At 46.6% G+C, this 15,908-nt stretch overlaps 1 protein-coding gene across 1 annotated transcript in view; it reads left to right on the top strand.

Moving 5' to 3' along the window:
• The window catches only part of KIF5C (kinesin family member 5C), a 76,365-nt gene extending 61,636 nt beyond the window's left edge, over positions 1–14,729 (top strand). The window contains exons 17-26 of the mRNA XM_062004681.1: positions 1,050–1,167; positions 1,826–1,902; positions 3,193–3,302; positions 4,102–4,203; positions 4,826–4,886; positions 7,349–7,420; positions 8,173–8,277; positions 10,366–10,582; positions 11,347–11,460; positions 13,818–14,729. Coding sequence (XP_061860665.1) covers positions 1,050–1,167; positions 1,826–1,902; positions 3,193–3,302; positions 4,102–4,203; positions 4,826–4,886; positions 7,349–7,420; positions 8,173–8,277; positions 10,366–10,582; positions 11,347–11,453 — 969 coding nt within the window. The 3' untranslated portion in view covers positions 11,454–11,460; positions 13,818–14,729. The remainder of the gene's footprint in view (positions 1–1,049; positions 1,168–1,825; positions 1,903–3,192; positions 3,303–4,101; positions 4,204–4,825; positions 4,887–7,348; positions 7,421–8,172; positions 8,278–10,365; positions 10,583–11,346; positions 11,461–13,817) is intronic.
• The last annotated feature ends 1,179 nt before the right edge of the window (positions 14,730–15,908 follow it).

Genomic DNA, 15,908 nt, shown 5'->3' with positions numbered 1-15,908 from the left:
GGGTTTCACCATGGGTGGCAGTTACAAGCAGTGGTGCTTGCTGCAGGAGAGGACACTGACTGCTTTGACATGCTCAAGTGCTGTGAAGTGGACATGTAAAGGGGAGGAGATGATACAGTTCACTGTATTTCATTGGCTACCAGTTAGAGTAGGGACACCTGGAGTGAGGGCAACCTCTTGTGCTGCAGCAGAGTGCCTTTATTGAGTTTTACCTAATGAAGCAGATAATCACCTTGCCTTGCCATTCTGGAGGTTCATTCTGGTGCATACAGAGGCCTGTCTGTGTTTAAAACCAAGAAGAAACTCTCAACATCTTGTTAATGTGTGGACACACTTTATTTCTAAAGCCATCAGGTAAAAGGAGAGCAAAGCAAAGCTGCAAGGCAGGTCAGGAAGAGCTCAGAGAGCCTCTGATCTGAGGCCTTGCAGGCTCAGTCCAAGGCTGGTGGCCAGCTTTGGCAATGGCAGTGCCACATCACAGGGCTGCACGGTGATGGTGTTAAGCTGGCCCATGGAACGGTGCATCCCCGCTGTGTGCTGGACCCAGGCTCTGTTTCTGGAACAGGACCTTTGGAGCCAAGCTGCGAGTTGGCCACATTGCTTGTCAGGTTTAGGATCTATTGGGGGACTTCCTGAAGGCCTTATTCCTTATTTAGACATAAGGCAGTCCAATTCAAAAGGATGTTAGCGAGAAACAAATCATCAGGTTGGCTGGGGAGAGTTGATCTGAGCTTGTGCAGGCTGAAGCATCCAGGAAGCCACCTCAGTGTTTGTCTGCTTGTAGAAAGCTGCTGCTCTTTAACACCAAGCCACGAGCTCCCAGGGATGTTTTGCAATTGCTACATGTGCTATTCAGTACCTATCTTGGGCTGCTAAGTGTGACCTTTAAAAATGCAGTCAGGTTTGATCTGCTAGCTCCTGTCTCCTACTCATTGGCACTGGATGTGGAGAGCTTTCTGGTTTTCCTCCTTTATCCAGGACAGTACCTGAATGCCTAGGGAACAAGCTGTGGTACTCACATCTCATTGCTATTCCCCTTGTCTTTAAAGCATGAAGCAAAGATCAAGTCCCTTACAGACTACATGCAAAATATGGAGCAGAAGAGAAGGCAGCTGGAAGAGTCACAAGACTCTCTCAATGAAGAACTTGCCAAGCTACGTGCTCAAGGTACAATGCTGGCTCTTGTGGTCATCATTCCCCTTCCCTTAGGGTCAAGTGAAAGGTGATGGTTTTCTTAGCTCCTATATAGGAACCAGCTGACTTCAGCTTAAGAATTGCTGGGTTTCCCTCTTCTCATTTAGTGTGGAAAATGTGTATCAGAACCAGTTTTTATAGCCAAGCTCCTGGTTTATGTAACATTACAATGTGACCTAGCAGCCTTAACATTATTCTGGGTTTCTGCACAAAGGATCTTCTCTGGCTCCAGGAGCAGCAGGTGATGCTGAGACTTGTTTTTAACATCTGCATTTCCAGAATGTAATTTTCATTCCATCTCCTGATTTTTCTCCCCCACTCATGAGAGGTGTCTGACTCTGGAGGCACCATTTCCCAGCAGAAAGTGAAAGGTACAAGGAGGATTGTAGGGTTATAAGGAGACAGGAGTAGGTTGGAAAGGTGCAGAGTGGGCTGAAGAAAAAGGGGGTTTGGGCAGTAGGGTCACAGCTGGGGTACTGCAAACCACGGCTGTGTCTGCCCCTCCAAAGCTGTCTCCACTGCTCCCCCAGCACTCTGCACAAAGAGGAACTGGGGGAGTTTTTAAAGTGACTGGACATAGCACATTCTGGAACCATGTGGTTAATTCTCACCTGTCTCCAACTTGAAACAGAAAAAATGCACGAAGTCAGTTTCAAGGATAAGGAGAAGGAGCATCTGACCCGGCTCCAGGACGCAGAGGAGATGAAGGTAGGGTGGTGTGCTGCAATGTTAGAGGGCACTTGTCAGGGAGATTGTTCTTTAAGCTGATAATTGGGGTGTAATTTTGTCTTCCTGGACACATTGGTGTGCTGTTAGTAAACACTTGCAGGCTCTGTCAGAATTGCCAGCCTCTGTTAGAAAACCCCAGCTCGTGTAACTGAATGACCTTCACAGTGTGAAATCAGAGAACTTGCCAGTATTGGGGCTGTTGGCCAGAGGATAGGCTGAACATCTGAGGTGAGCACATCTTCTGAGACCAGTTTGTAAGCTGAGCCAACTTCAAAGAGTAGAGAGGTTCAGTGGGCTGTGTCTGCTGAATTGGAGATGCCTGGGTTCCTCAAATCACACACACACAGAACCAAAATATAATGCCCAGTATGTTGTGGCCATAGTTGTGAACACTTTTGTTATACATGATATAACATAATCTGTGTTACACTGATTTTTTTGCCAGTGGAACCCTGCTGGAAGTTGATTTGCTGAATAATGAGTCAGGCTCCTGGGGTTAATGGAAGTACTAAAACACTTGATTAAAAAGGAGAGAAACAAAATAGTTTGGCAAGAGTTCTGACTGTCTCCTGGAAATAATAGTGAAACATAAACCTGTTCTCTGGTAGCTTTTTCTTCCTTTGGAATGCAGAGAAATGTTAGGCAATGGTGTGTGAGTTGTGTTTCTGATGGGGCTGCAGAAAAGCAGGACAGTGATAGAGGTTTGTGAGCTTCGGGACTGTAGCCTCCATTAAAAAAGTTCAAGTTTAGCAAAACAGCTGTACAGCTGTTCCTTAGTTGGAAGAATAAAAGCAAGTCTTCACTGGCAATCTGAAGAGATACATTGGGTTTTTCTTACTGCTTGAGTTATGTTTCGTCCTTGAATTCAAATAACAGGGCTGTGGAGAAACAATTCTTGGAGAGGGGGAGGGTGTTTTGGGTTTTACTGCTGTCATGGGTATAGCTGTCCACACGTTTCCTTGGCAAACAGAAGCAGGTGAAGTAACAGAGGGCTGGTAAAAACCAGTGTCACTGTTGGCACTTGCTGTGCTGAGACCCTGGCTTTCATGTGAGGTAACTTTTGCAAGAAAATGAGTAGACATCTGTTGCTAAAAGCTGTCTGGATGAAACGCTTGGGTGAGTAAATGCCCAGCTTTGTAATCATAGCGAGATCTACCAGGCAGATTCCTGAATCAACCTGATCTGATAAGCTTCCCTCAAATCCAGAAAGAAAGGAAGCTTAGCTGTGTGTGACTTGGTTTCTGTTTCTGTGCTTTTTGCACCCTGCAGAAGGCACTGGAGCAGCAGATGGAGAGTCACCGGGAAGCCCACCAGAAGCAGCTGTCCAGGCTGAGGGATGAAATTGAAGAGAAGCAGAAAATAATTGATGAAATCAGAGAGTATGTTCACTCACTCCATCACTTTCTCTGCTCCTGGCCTGTTCTGTGACACTGTGGGGATGACTGGGGGTTGGTTTTGTTAGTTTTCATTGAAATCTATATCATTTAATTGACCTGTGTCTCAGTGTCTTACAGAAAGCAGTGTCCTCACACGCACCAGCCGAGCCTCTCTTTTGCACAGTGCATTATAGTGTCTGATTTTATTGGTGAGCTTTAACAACTCCATAAAACTATAGAAAGGAAAAAGGAAGAATAATGTTACACCTGCAGGTCAGTAGGTAAGAGCTTAGAGGAGAACAGATTTTAAAGGAGAAAGGTTTTGAGGGCCTCTTATAACAGCCACAGACTTTGAGAGTCTCTGAGTGACTCGAGTCTCTCCATTTTCACACCCTGAAGATTTCTCCCTGGCACAGCAATGAAACTCTGTCAGTCAGATACTCCAGCACTTGAAAAATGGAGTTCTTTGCTCATGTACTCTTCTTTTTGTCTGTTCATAAAGTCCAGGCAATCCTGACGTGGTGGTCAGAGCCTGGTAATAGGGAAATGGGACATATGAGGAAGCAGGACAGCAAGAACAGTCTGTGTCCTTCAGGATAAATGCTGCAAGCCACTGAATTTGATTCTCCAAGATTTTAAAATCCTGTTCATCAGATGCCTTATGCTTAACTTCTTTCAGAAGTTTTCAATGGAGAGTTACAGCTTTACTGTCTCTTTCCAGCCCTATATTGTTTATGGGGATTCACCCATTTGTTTATGGGCTCAGGACTGAGCTGAACTGACTTCTTCCTTCTCATTCTAGTCTGAACCAGAAACTGCAACTGGAACAAGAGAAACTGAGTGCTGACTATGATAAATTAAAAATTGAGGACCAAGAAAGAGAAATGAAACTGGAAAATCTCATGTAAGTCAATACCCTTCTCACCTGGTGCCCTTTGTAGTGTCTCTTGGTGTGTCCACAGGGAACGTGCCGGTGAGAGCCTTTTGTGTCAAAACACTCCCACTGCAAATACCATTTCAGTAGCAAAGCCAATGTGCAGTGCTAAAAAATGAGCATCAGTTACTCCATGTTTTTATATTGTAGGCTTTTCAATAGTGGCTTTGATACTTGCCAAAAAAGATTGCATTTTCTAGAGCTCTGATTTTACGAGCCCTCACAGCAAGTGTTCAGTGCCTCCTTCCTTAAAGCACAGCAAGAACAAGCACAGAAGAAGCTGGGGGCTTTGTGTGGGTTTTCTTGGGTTTGCTTTTTAAGTAATAAATCAGCCATCTGAATGAAAGCCTTTCCTGGAAATGAGAGATAAAAATGGCATCTGTGGCCACAAAGAATGGGGATGGTGGCTCAGCTGCTTCGTGTGAGAAAGCTGCATATTTGGGACAGTGGGATGCATAATTACAGATGCAGAGATGCACAATTGTGTGCACATCTGCAGATGCTCTACTCAGACTGAATGGTGATTGATTCTCTTCTGGTTTATATGACTCCAACATCTTTTGACTCGTGTCCAATGTTGTGATCTTTCTAGACTGCTTAATGATAAAAGAGAACAAGCAAGAGAAGATCTTAAGGGGCTGGAGGAAACAGTGGTATGTCTTCATTATACTTCACTGAGTGTTTTTCCCCCACGTCTTCATCCCTGTATCTGTGCCCAAGGAAATGACCAATTTATACCATAATGGAGCCAAATTGTGCTTTTTGCTAAATCATGCAAGAGCAGGTTAAAATTTAAGGTGCAATACTGCTATTGTTGCCTCCTGTGAATAAGCTGTCACTGCTCAGTCTGCTGGTGCCTTTGCTTTGCTGTCCTGCTTCCTTCCAATCACCTGAAATAAGCAGTGTTCCAAATAGGGTGGCTGCAGTACAGTTGGGTGGAACTTGACCAGTGTAACAGCTTACAGACAAATATCCCATTGAGCATGCAGTGCTAAAAATGCAGTCTGGGATGGACAACTTCACTCAGCTGTTGCTGCACAGTTTTGTTGGAAGCTACATTGCTGTCTGTAAAATACACAGGCTTTGTCCAAGCTCTCAGAGGCTGGGCACAGCCAGAGCTGGTTGAGGAGCATCATACAGTGATTTATGCTAGAGTTAACATTGCTATTAACTCCAACCCAGCATTCTCTCCTGTGTGTGATGCTTTTAAATTAAGCTGATAGTGGCCTCAGGACGCTATAAGACACATATAAAAGTCTGAGGCTGAACTACTCTGGTCCTTTCAGCTTTGGCTCCTGATGCCTCCCCCATGGAATCACAGAATCATTATGGTTAAAAAAGACCTTTAAGATCATCGAGTCCAACCCCTCACCTCACACTGCCAAACCATCACTGAACTAGACCATATCCCTCAGCACCTCACCTATGCCTCTTTTGAATACCTCCAGGGATGGTGACTCCAGCAGCCCCCTGGGCAGCCCCTTCCAATGCTTAATAACCATCTCAGTGAGAAATTTCTTCCTAATGTCCAATCTAACCCTCCCCTGGTGTAACTTGAGCCCATTTCCTTGTGTTCTATTGTTCATTACTGGAGAGATCAACCCCCACCTCACTATAGCTCCCCTTCACGTAATTGTAGAGAGCGATCATGCCCCCTCTCAGCCTCTTCTTCTCCAGGCTAAACATCCCCAGCTTCCTCAGCCATTCCTCATCAGACCTGTTCTCTACACTCTTCACCAGCTTCATTGCCTGTCTCTGGACACACTCCTGCCCCTCCATGTCCTTCTTGTAGTGAGGGGCCCAGAACTGGACACAGTATTCTTGGTGTGGCACCACACCAACCCCAGGCAGCGCTACAGGCTTGGGGCTGAGGAACTTGAGAGCTGTCTTGAGGAAAAGGAGCTGGAGGAGTTAATTGACAGGCAGCTCAACATGAGCCAGCAGTGTGCCCAGGTGACCAAGAAGGCCAAGGGTATCCTGGCCTGGATCAAACACAGTGTGACCAGCAGGGCCAAGGAGGTGATTGTCCCCTTGTACTCGGTGCTGATGAGACTGCACCTCAAATACTGTGTCCAGCTCTGGGCCCCTCACTACAGATATCAGCCTTGCTAAAATGCACTCCTGCAAGGAAGAGGTGTGAGCAGCCTGTCTGAGAGGGGATGTTCAGAATGTAGAGCATGTACACTAGTTTGCCCTGTATGCCGAATGAGTGAGGCAGCTGGAAATGAGTTGGGCAGCACCACACCATCAGCTTGCAGAAACCCAGAGGGTATTCTGTTTAATTGTTTTGAGTAAACATCTTTGAAGTATCTTACATTAAAATGTTACTCACTTTGGGAGAGTTTTCATAAGTACTGCAGCAAGGATTCAAAATCAAGCATGGCAGATTACAGGAAAGCATGAGCTACCAAAGGCCAAATGCTGGCTCATTCCGCCCATTGGTCTGGGCTGTGCTAGACTAGTTTCTTGGAGTCCATGAAGGCAGCTTCTCCTTTTTGGTTTCTGGTCAAATCTAGGATGAGCTGCCTGTTCACATGTTTCCCTTCCTTCAACTGCATTAGTGCTTCCCTCTTCCTGGGAGTAGGTGCAGGGTTGCCACTTCTCCTGTCTCACCTCCAGTCTGGAATAAGGTGATTATTTCTCTGAGCCTGAGAAATTGTTGCATATGACAAAGGCTGGGAAAGCATGGACTTTTGCCAAAACTTAAATAGCACTTAAACATCTTAAGTGCCTGTGAGTAAGCACTCAGAGAGGGGCAATGTGTTGGCTAGAGAGTGAATCCAGAGCTCTGCCTTGTCGTTAGATGTGTGTAACCGTGGCCAATGGGTGAGACTTCAGTGTTCTGCTGTTGTTTCTCCGTGCCCTAAGGCAGAGGCAACATATTTTCAGAAGCAGCTTTGATGTGGGGAACACCTTGGGAGGTGTGAGAGCCCTTCAGTGGGGAACAGCGTGAGCAGGGCCTTTCTGTGAGCCGCATATCCCTACAGGCAGCTACAGCTCTATAAGGAATCACAATCAAGTCATATTATTGACTCGAATCCAAGGAGAATTTTTACACCAGAGCATCTTCTCTGTCTTATTAGTTTGTGCTTTTCTTTTATGATCTCAATTGCAGGCAAGAGAACTTCAGACTCTTCACAACCTGCGCAAGCTGTTTGTCCAGGATCTCACCACCCGCGTTAAAAAAGTAAGACTTGGCTCTCTTAAACCAAAACCTTACCTTTTGCCACTGTTCTTGTGATTTACTGGAAGCCTTTAGCACATGTTGTTCCAGAGTGGGATATTTTCTTTCTCAATAACAGTGAGTAATAAGATTGAAAGTGTTCTGAGGTTTATTTGCTCTTATTTGGTCCCGATTTGCTGAGGACAAGCCTCGGTTAAGCAAAACGAACCAATTCAGTTCAGGTATGAAATCCTCAGAGGTGCTATTGAAAGGTACCAGAAATGATTCCATACAGCTTGCACTGACTTACACTGAATGTACCTTTCCATGGGCTGGTGATCCATCAGCCTTTTCCTGACAAAACCATTTGGCAGAAGTTACTGTGTTTTTAACTGCTGAAGAAGAGTCAGAAGCTGCAGGAACAGTCAAAGGCTTTGCAATGCTTCTCAGCCCTTTACAGGAGTTTGGGGGAAGAGTTTTTATTCTTGTTTTTAAAAGTTGAAAGCCCATGTTACTTAGAGATCTCCCAGGAGTGGAAAAAAAGCCAAACCCTACGATTTTCCTGTTGCAGATCCCCCCATCACTTTTTAGCAGGGATAGTTAATGGTTTGTGTAGCAGGGAATGTGGCTCAAACCTCAAATGGACAAGTAAAATCAATTCTCCTTAACACTCTGGAAGAGTGTTCTGCCTTTGGGAAGCTTTAAATTGAGCAAACTCTTGAGCTTCCTCATGAATTTCTGCCTGGCTTTGCTGAGTGCTGCAACTCTCCGTGCAGAGCGTTGAACTTGACAGCGATGACGGGGGTGGAAGTGCTGCGCAGAAGCAGAAGATTTCCTTTCTTGAGAACAACCTGGAACAGCTTACGAAGGTTCACAAACAGGTAAGGGCTCTCCCTCCTTCCTGCTCTCCCTCCTTCCATCCTGATCAAAAATCCAGCCTTTTTTCCCCCTGTATTTGTGTGGAAGAGAACCTGCACTGTCTGAGGAAATGGTACCCAGAGTTCTCGACTGACATTTGGAGTTGGTGCCAGAGCTGCTGTTCCCACTGCCCTTACTTCTTAGGGCTGTGTTAAGGAAACAATTATTGTCTTCTATGAAAATAGACTCTAGAAGTTCAGGCAAGACCAATGGTCACTGGACCATTGAATGCATAAAAACCAGTGAGATGTTTTGTAATTCCCTTGTGTGCTCATGGCTGGTCTCCGGATGGATCGTGTATCCTCAGTTTTAACTCCCGGCTTCAAGCTTGGAGGTGACCTGAGTGGAGTCAGCAGAGTATGAAAGCAAAGTAACCACAGAATCACCAAACCAAACCAGAGGTTTTCTGTGCAGTTTAAGGGCTGATACCCTCCAGGGATGCTGAGGCCAGTCATTTCTGGGCATGTCCATCTCTGTCTCCTCCCTGTTTCATGGAGTTCCCACTTCCTTTGGAGTTTCTGGTGTTCAGAGAGACAAGAGCTATGGAGAGCCTTTCACCTTAGATACCCAGCCACCATGCAGATAGGGGCTGGGGGATGTGGAGCAGGCAAGTGTTTTGGGTATGAATCAGGGAAAGAGCCTTACCCTCTGCTCACTGGAATGGGTGTCTGTCGATGGCAGGGGGTGTATCCAGGTGGCACCTCGTTAGGTAACACTGGATGATTGTTACCAATGCTCCCACCCCCTTGTCAGATGTCAGGAGTTTTGAACTGTTTCGATGCAGAGCACAAAACAATAGAGATGCTTTTGATTTCCTTTTTGGACAGTGACATCACGTTGCCCAGTGCAGTTTTCTCACACTGTTATCAGTGAGACCCAGTAATCTGCTTTATTTATTCCCGTGGAAGTGCCAAAAAGCAAACAGTGCTGGACTGTGACAAGTGCCTGCTAAGGTTCAGTCTTTTGAGATTCTCATGGAACAGATGGTTTAAAGCCCTAGTTTCTAAAAGTGGAAATCAGGACATGTTAGGAGTGTCTCTCCTTCTACTGTTTTGCCTTTTTCGCACTCAGTTCACACATCTGCTGCCTTTTCAGATGGATTTTTATAGCTCTCATTAGTGTGTATTTACTCAAAACCAACCAGGAGTCCACACAAGAAAATCAGAGGGGAAAAATGACACAGGACTTGACCTGAATGTGATATCATCCTGCTCTTACTTCACATCATAACTATTTGGTAGAACAAGGGTTTGACACTTTGCAGGAAAAGCACATTGTGACAATTTTTGGGGGCTTTGTTTGTGTTTTTCTCCTGGCACTCAGCCTGGACTAGCAGGTGTCAAGCAGTTTGGTTGTGAAACAGCGTGTGAACGTTAGTACATGCTGTTGCTTCGCTGTATTATTAATATGGGAGTTAAACCCCTTTCTGCCCTTCAAGCCAGAAAAGGGAGAATCACTCCTTTGGAGCAGTTTTCTAGTTGACTTGTAGTAGTGGTATAATGTGTTCAGTAGAAGTTGTATTGGGTTTGCTGTTTGCAGCAGATCAATCCTTTCTCTCAGCCTCAGCAGCACGTGAGGTTAGATGTTACTCTGACAAGCAGCACACCTTGCTTGGGTTTGTATTTAACTGGGAGAGGGCATGAATTCAGAGCTGCATGTCACCATCACCTTCACAGCTACAGCCCTTGGTGATTGCTTAGCAGTGCTTGAGGCACTGAAGTTTCCAGTTCTCCCACATACTTGAGGAGTTAAGCATGCCATAACCACTGGAGATGATGAACTTTTGACGCTACCCAGTGTTGGCTGTACACCATAGTTAAGCATTGCAGTTTTGCTAGACTGAGGAGATCAAGTGTTTGCAGAAGGGTGGCTATTTCTACATTCTGGAGTGTCTGCTGCAGTTGTTCTCCAAGCCTAGGAAAGCAGGTCTTGGTGGCAGAATGCCCTGCCTTTGTCCCAGAGCCCTCCCCCTTCAGGGTCAGTTCTGTGGAGTTCTGCTGAATGCAACAAGCTTTCTCATGGGATGCTTTGGCCACTTGCTTCTCTTGCAGCTGGTACGTGATAATGCAGATCTTCGTTGTGAGCTTCCTAAGCTGGAGAAACGACTTCGGGCTACGGCAGAGAGAGTTAAGGCCCTGGAGAGCGCGCTGAAGGAGGCCAAGGAGAACGCCATGCGCGACCGCAAGCGCTACCAGCAGGAGGTGGATCGCATCAAGGAGGCTGTGAGAGCCAAAAACATGGCCCGGAGAGCACACTCTGCTCAGATTGGTAAGGCCACGGAGCTAAAGGGCTTAGTACCTGCTCACATACCTCATGGCTGGTGTGTTTGCTCATGTTTAAGCAGGGCGAACTTTGGAAGCAGCAGTGCGGGGCAAACCACAGGCTCTGCTCTCCTCTGCTGCACAGGGAGCTTCAAAGACTTCACTCTTTAATAGAATCTGCCCCACCTAAAGTCTAAAGCACCTGAGCTATTTGACTCAGTAAATAAATGGCACAGTGAGTCTTGTGTGCCCTTCTAGTGACCTGAAAACCTGTCTTTTTGAATTAGTGTTTCCCTTTCTTCCTCCTCCCCTACATCCTCTCCTTTCCTTGCCTTTCGGGACCTTGTCCCTTCCTCTCTTTTTGCCCTGATCCCTCCTCATTCTGATTTCATTTGGATGGTGCAGAGTCCAAAATCCTCCTGTATAATTCAGACACTCTGTGTGTCCTCGTGCTGCCATCTGAACGTGTGCATACAGTCCTGTGTGGTTAAGATGAGGCAATCTTTGTTGGCATTGCTAGAGCAGAAGGATAACGTTTTGGGTGGTGATGCTAATAGTGCTGTCTTAAAACCTGAGGGAGAACAGGGCACTCGGTGTTTCCTGCTGTATGAAGCCTCTGGACAGCTGTGTTACACAGAGCTGGATTCCAGACCACTCTGCCAAGCACAGCTTCTCGTTGGAAAGCAATGGGGTTTGCACTAGAGATGGTAAGGCAGAAAACCTTGTGTGAAAGCTAAAGGTCTTCTTTGGTTTCCCACTTCTCCTCTGCAGCCAAGCCCATCCGCCCTGGCCATTACCCAGCGTCATCTCCCACGGCTGTCCACGCCATCCGAGGGGGAGGGATGACAAACTCCAGCTACTATCACAACACCAAATAAACGAGAAGTAAGACCAAAGTAACTTACTCATTTGTTCTTTCACTCATCACCCAGTGTTCCTGTGTTTCAGTCTTGCTTTTAGAAGGCCCACAGTGTTTTTCAGCGTTAGTGGCAATCATTTGCTGCTAATTCAACTGTGAACACAGGTAACTTAAACCAGGAGTGCCTCATTCATGCTTTGCACACTGCTGGGGAGGGAGGGTTTAGTTTAATCATTTATCACTCCAAATGTTTTTAATGAACTAAAATGCTCTGGTAATGAAGTTTACACATAGAGGTGTGAAACTCATGAGTACAACCAGAGTTCCAGAGGTTCCTTCTGCCAGTATAATTTTCTGCTTTATGTAATATGAACATGTTTCCATGTTGTGATATTCCAGCCTGGGCCAGGGGTACAGAAGTTTAAGTGGCACAGAGCTCTCTGTAGCTGAGTGCCACAATTTGGCAACATGTACTTTTGGTTTCCTTTGCACTCTCCTTCAGCTGTCTTCTGGGAAAAAATAGATACAAAAAAGGTCAATATTTTGCTTTAATAAAAGGCCTCGAGGGCTTCTCCCAAAAAAAATCCCATCCTGGAAAGATGAGCAGCACGTTCCCATGAGACTGTTTAGGACAAGAGGAAATGGGCTGGAGTTGCCCCAGGGGAGGTTGAGGCTGGAGCTGAGGCAGAACTGTTTCCCTGAGAGGGGTGTCAGCCCCTGTGCCAGGCTGCCCAGGGAGCTGGGGCAGTGCCCAGCCCTGGAGGGATCCCAAAGCCGTGGGGCTGAGGTGCTGAGGACCAGGGGTTAGTGATGGGCTGGGCAGGGTGAGGGGAGCCCTGGCAGGGCTTTCAACCCCCGCCATTCTGTGATTCTATAAGGTCAGTTTGCAGCAGTTTTGGTTCTTGATGGACTGGAACATGATGGACTTAGCACTGGCCCAGCCTGCCCAGGGAGGGTGTGGAGGCTTCTGCCTCAAGACCCACCTGGACATGTTCCTGTGTGACCTGATCTAGGTGACCCTGCTTCTGCAGGGGGATTGGACTAGATGATCTCTAAAGGTCCCTTCCAACCCTACCATTCCATGATTCTATGACTGTATGATTCTATGATCACTGGCAAATTGCAACTATTTGGCTGCCAAATGACTTTGGGAGTATCAGAGTAATCTGAATTCACAGTTTGTTGAATGAGAGCCCAGGAGCCTGAGTAAGAATGGCAGTAAAGGTCCTGCTTGTGCAGGGAGTACTTCCTGCAGATGATTTCCATGTTTGGATGCCCTGTGGAACTCCACCGTGCCTTTGAACAGCACAGTTCTGCACAGCCACGACTTGCACAGGATTTTCTATTCCCTGGACAGCAGTGAAATGAAGGTGGGGTTTTGTATAAATGTTTGCTGTCAAGCTACATGCTTTATCTCTGGAATGAAAATTTTATACCAGGATGAGGGGCAATTTATCTTCTGTTGCTCATGCACAGTAAAGATAACAGACACTTACTGCTGTTAGGCTGGTCAGTGATGATGATTTATTAACCCAGCAGCCTCCCTCCCAGTAACAGCCAGTATTGCTTTTGCCGTTCTCACAGAGTTCATTGCTGAAATGTCCTCTGCAGAGCTGGGCAGGGCTGTGAGGCTGATCAGATGAAGCTCAGACTTCACCCCCTTTGGGCCACGTTGCCTGGGTGCAAGGTGCATGATGTGCACAGCTGATTTCTGCCCTGGGAAACACGGTGTTTGGTGAACCACAGTAGCAGATGGGAGAGAAATGAATGTGGGTGTTCATAAAACGTGGTCCTGGCACTGCAAATTGCTGGTGGTTGGCTGAAGCAGGAGAGTTGGGAGGCCAAGGAGTGCCTGTAAATCTCTGGGAGGTAATTCCTCACTCTGACTACGCTGCAGACACTCGTGAAAAGACAAGTACAATGTATTTGTTTCCTGGAGCACACCTCAAAGCCAGACCTTGGAAATGATCAGAAAGAGAGTTGCCACCGATGCAGTGAACAAGATGACTGCTGCAGCAGCTCTCCTGCCTGGGCTGCAGCGCTACTGGGGGAAGTGGGGGCTGGAATTGCTACCACCACCTAGCTGAATTTACACCAGCATCCCAGCATGGTGGGGGTTGGAAGGGACCTTTTGAGATCCTCCAGTCCAACCCCCCTCCCAAAGCAGGTCCCACCTAGATCAGGTCACACAGGAAAGATGGATCTGACCAAATTCCTCTTTGTACCCGAGACCCTAACGCCATGAATTGCTGAAACTGCTTTACGTGACCCTTGTTGCCTCGCTCTTGCAGCAGCTCTTTGCTTGCTGTGCCTCACTTGTCTGTGATGTGCAGGTATCTGATTTCCAACCTCCAACATCCTTTCTTGCTCTCTCTCTCGACAGGTCGATTCCACTTAGCATGTTAAGGACTGTCATTAAGTCACTAGTTTCTTTTCTCCCCCTCTTCAACCCGACCCACATCCCGTTCATCCCGCGCTTCCTACAGCCATCTGCAACGCACCGCTCCCGGGTATTTTGAGCTTCGTAGGATCTCCACGTGTACAGAAGTGTTCAGCTCAACTCTTCCACAGATACTTGTACAATGTATTTAACATAACCATCTAGTAAGGATAGGAAGTCTGCTCGGAATCTCTCGCTGACTGCGCTTGAGCCCTTGGCGCTGGGTAGGTTGGGCTTCTACACTCACAGTGATGCTTTCTCCAAGTCCTCTGTTGCATCGCTAAATCCCGACTTCTGGCATCAAAGAATTAATGATTCAATGACCAAGTGCCATCAAAGGCAGGTGATTGTGCTCTGTCATGACTGATTTACTGTATAATATACATATTATTTTATATTTTTAGGGGATGAAAATGTGCTGCTATGTGGTTTCATTTTACTGCTTACATTTTCAGAGGTAAATTTCCCCAAAGAACCATTTGTAATATCCTGATGAAATCTTTGGACTGTATAAAATGACCTTTATTGCAGTACCTGGTAAAGATCAAACGGGATGCAGAGAAGCCTGTTAGTATAGATCTAGGTTTTGAAGTTTGGTAGTTACATGAGTATATCTGTGTGACCTATGTGAAGATCTGATCTGCTTGTATTTCTCCCTGGGGTGGTGGGTTTCCCTGGAGTGTGATGGCTAGCCATGTGTTTGTAAGCGTTGTTCTCTATGAAGTTTCAAAGGCTTTCAGAATGCTGTGGAAATCTTGTCTTGGACAAGCTGACAGGCATCCCCTCCCTTTCCCCCTCAGCATCCCTTTGGCAAGCCCCAGTCCGTGCACAGCGTGCAGATGTGGGAGGATAAGTCTCCCTCTCTGGAGGTTTCCAAACCCACCTGGACACGTTCCTGTGTGACCTGATCTAGGTGGGACCTGCTTTGGCAGGGGGGTTGGACTGGATGAGCTCTAAAGGTCCCTTCCAACCCTACCAGTCTGTGATTCTATGAGGGAACAGTCCCCTGTCAGAACTGAAACTAACAAAACGATGCCCCAAAAGCCCAGCCCAATGAAAATCAGCCCCAAAGGAGGTGAGTTGTATACTCGAGCTGCCCTTTGCAGACCAAACTTGGGAATACATTTCTCAGGAGGGTGAAGATCACGTCGCATGGGGGGAGGAAAAAGGTTTACATAAGTCACAGCACGCAAATCATCGCACGGCCGGGGAAGGCTGAGGCCACTCGGCCTTTCTGGAGCTGTCTTTCCCTGCCAGGCGGTGTCTGCAGAGCAAACTCCCGTCTCCTCCGCGAGAGGGCAGCGGCAGCGTGCTGCGAGGGCTGCCCCGGCTCACCCGCAATCAATCGGAGGCGGCTTTCCCATTTCTTTAACGACCTCCCGCAGGTGCTTGTGAGTAGCTGTAAACTATTTAGTTGCCGTAGAGCGTTTTGAACGCTTGTGAATTGCCTTTAGGTGGTTTTTTTCCCCTACCGAGATTATTTAGGTTGTTGCAAAGTAAAGTTGGACTTAATTTAATTGTGTCGGGTTTTGTTGGTTTGGTTTTTTTTAACGTTGCACTATTTTGAGGAGCATTTTGCTGAAAACTATTTAAGGAAGCTGCAAAGCTGCATGTATTTAATTTATTTTGTATTTTTCCAAAGTTTTCTATTTTCTTTCTTGACGTGCATGTGCACTGCCAGAGAAATGAACTGTGACCTTGCCATATGCAATCCCCAATAAAACTCCTGCCCCGCAACTCCTCTGTGCTATCTCACCAGCTGTTGGGAGCTGAACTCTCTGCTGTCAACTCATGATCCTCTTGGTTTGGTTCTAAACAGGTTGTTTTGGAAAAGGTCCCAAACTGAACTGCTGTCAGAGGGTTTGTAGCGTGGTGAAACTTTTGCTCTGCCTCCCAAATTTGAGGTTTAGTGTGGGGAGAATGTTATAGATGAAGCACCGGCTTAAAAAATGATGGATGAAGCTCCTCACAGTATCAGCTTCTGTGGGGCAGGTTTGGTGTCTGTCCTCAGCTTGGGTAACAAGTTAGCTTTGA

This window comes from Colius striatus, chromosome 11 (genome assembly GCF_028858725.1).
Source record: "Colius striatus isolate bColStr4 chromosome 11, bColStr4.1.hap1, whole genome shotgun sequence".
Lineage (NCBI taxonomy): Eukaryota > Metazoa > Chordata > Aves > Coliiformes > Coliidae > Colius > Colius striatus.
The sequence above is the reverse complement of the archived record's forward strand: the minus strand, read 5'-3'. Positions and strand labels throughout refer to the sequence as shown.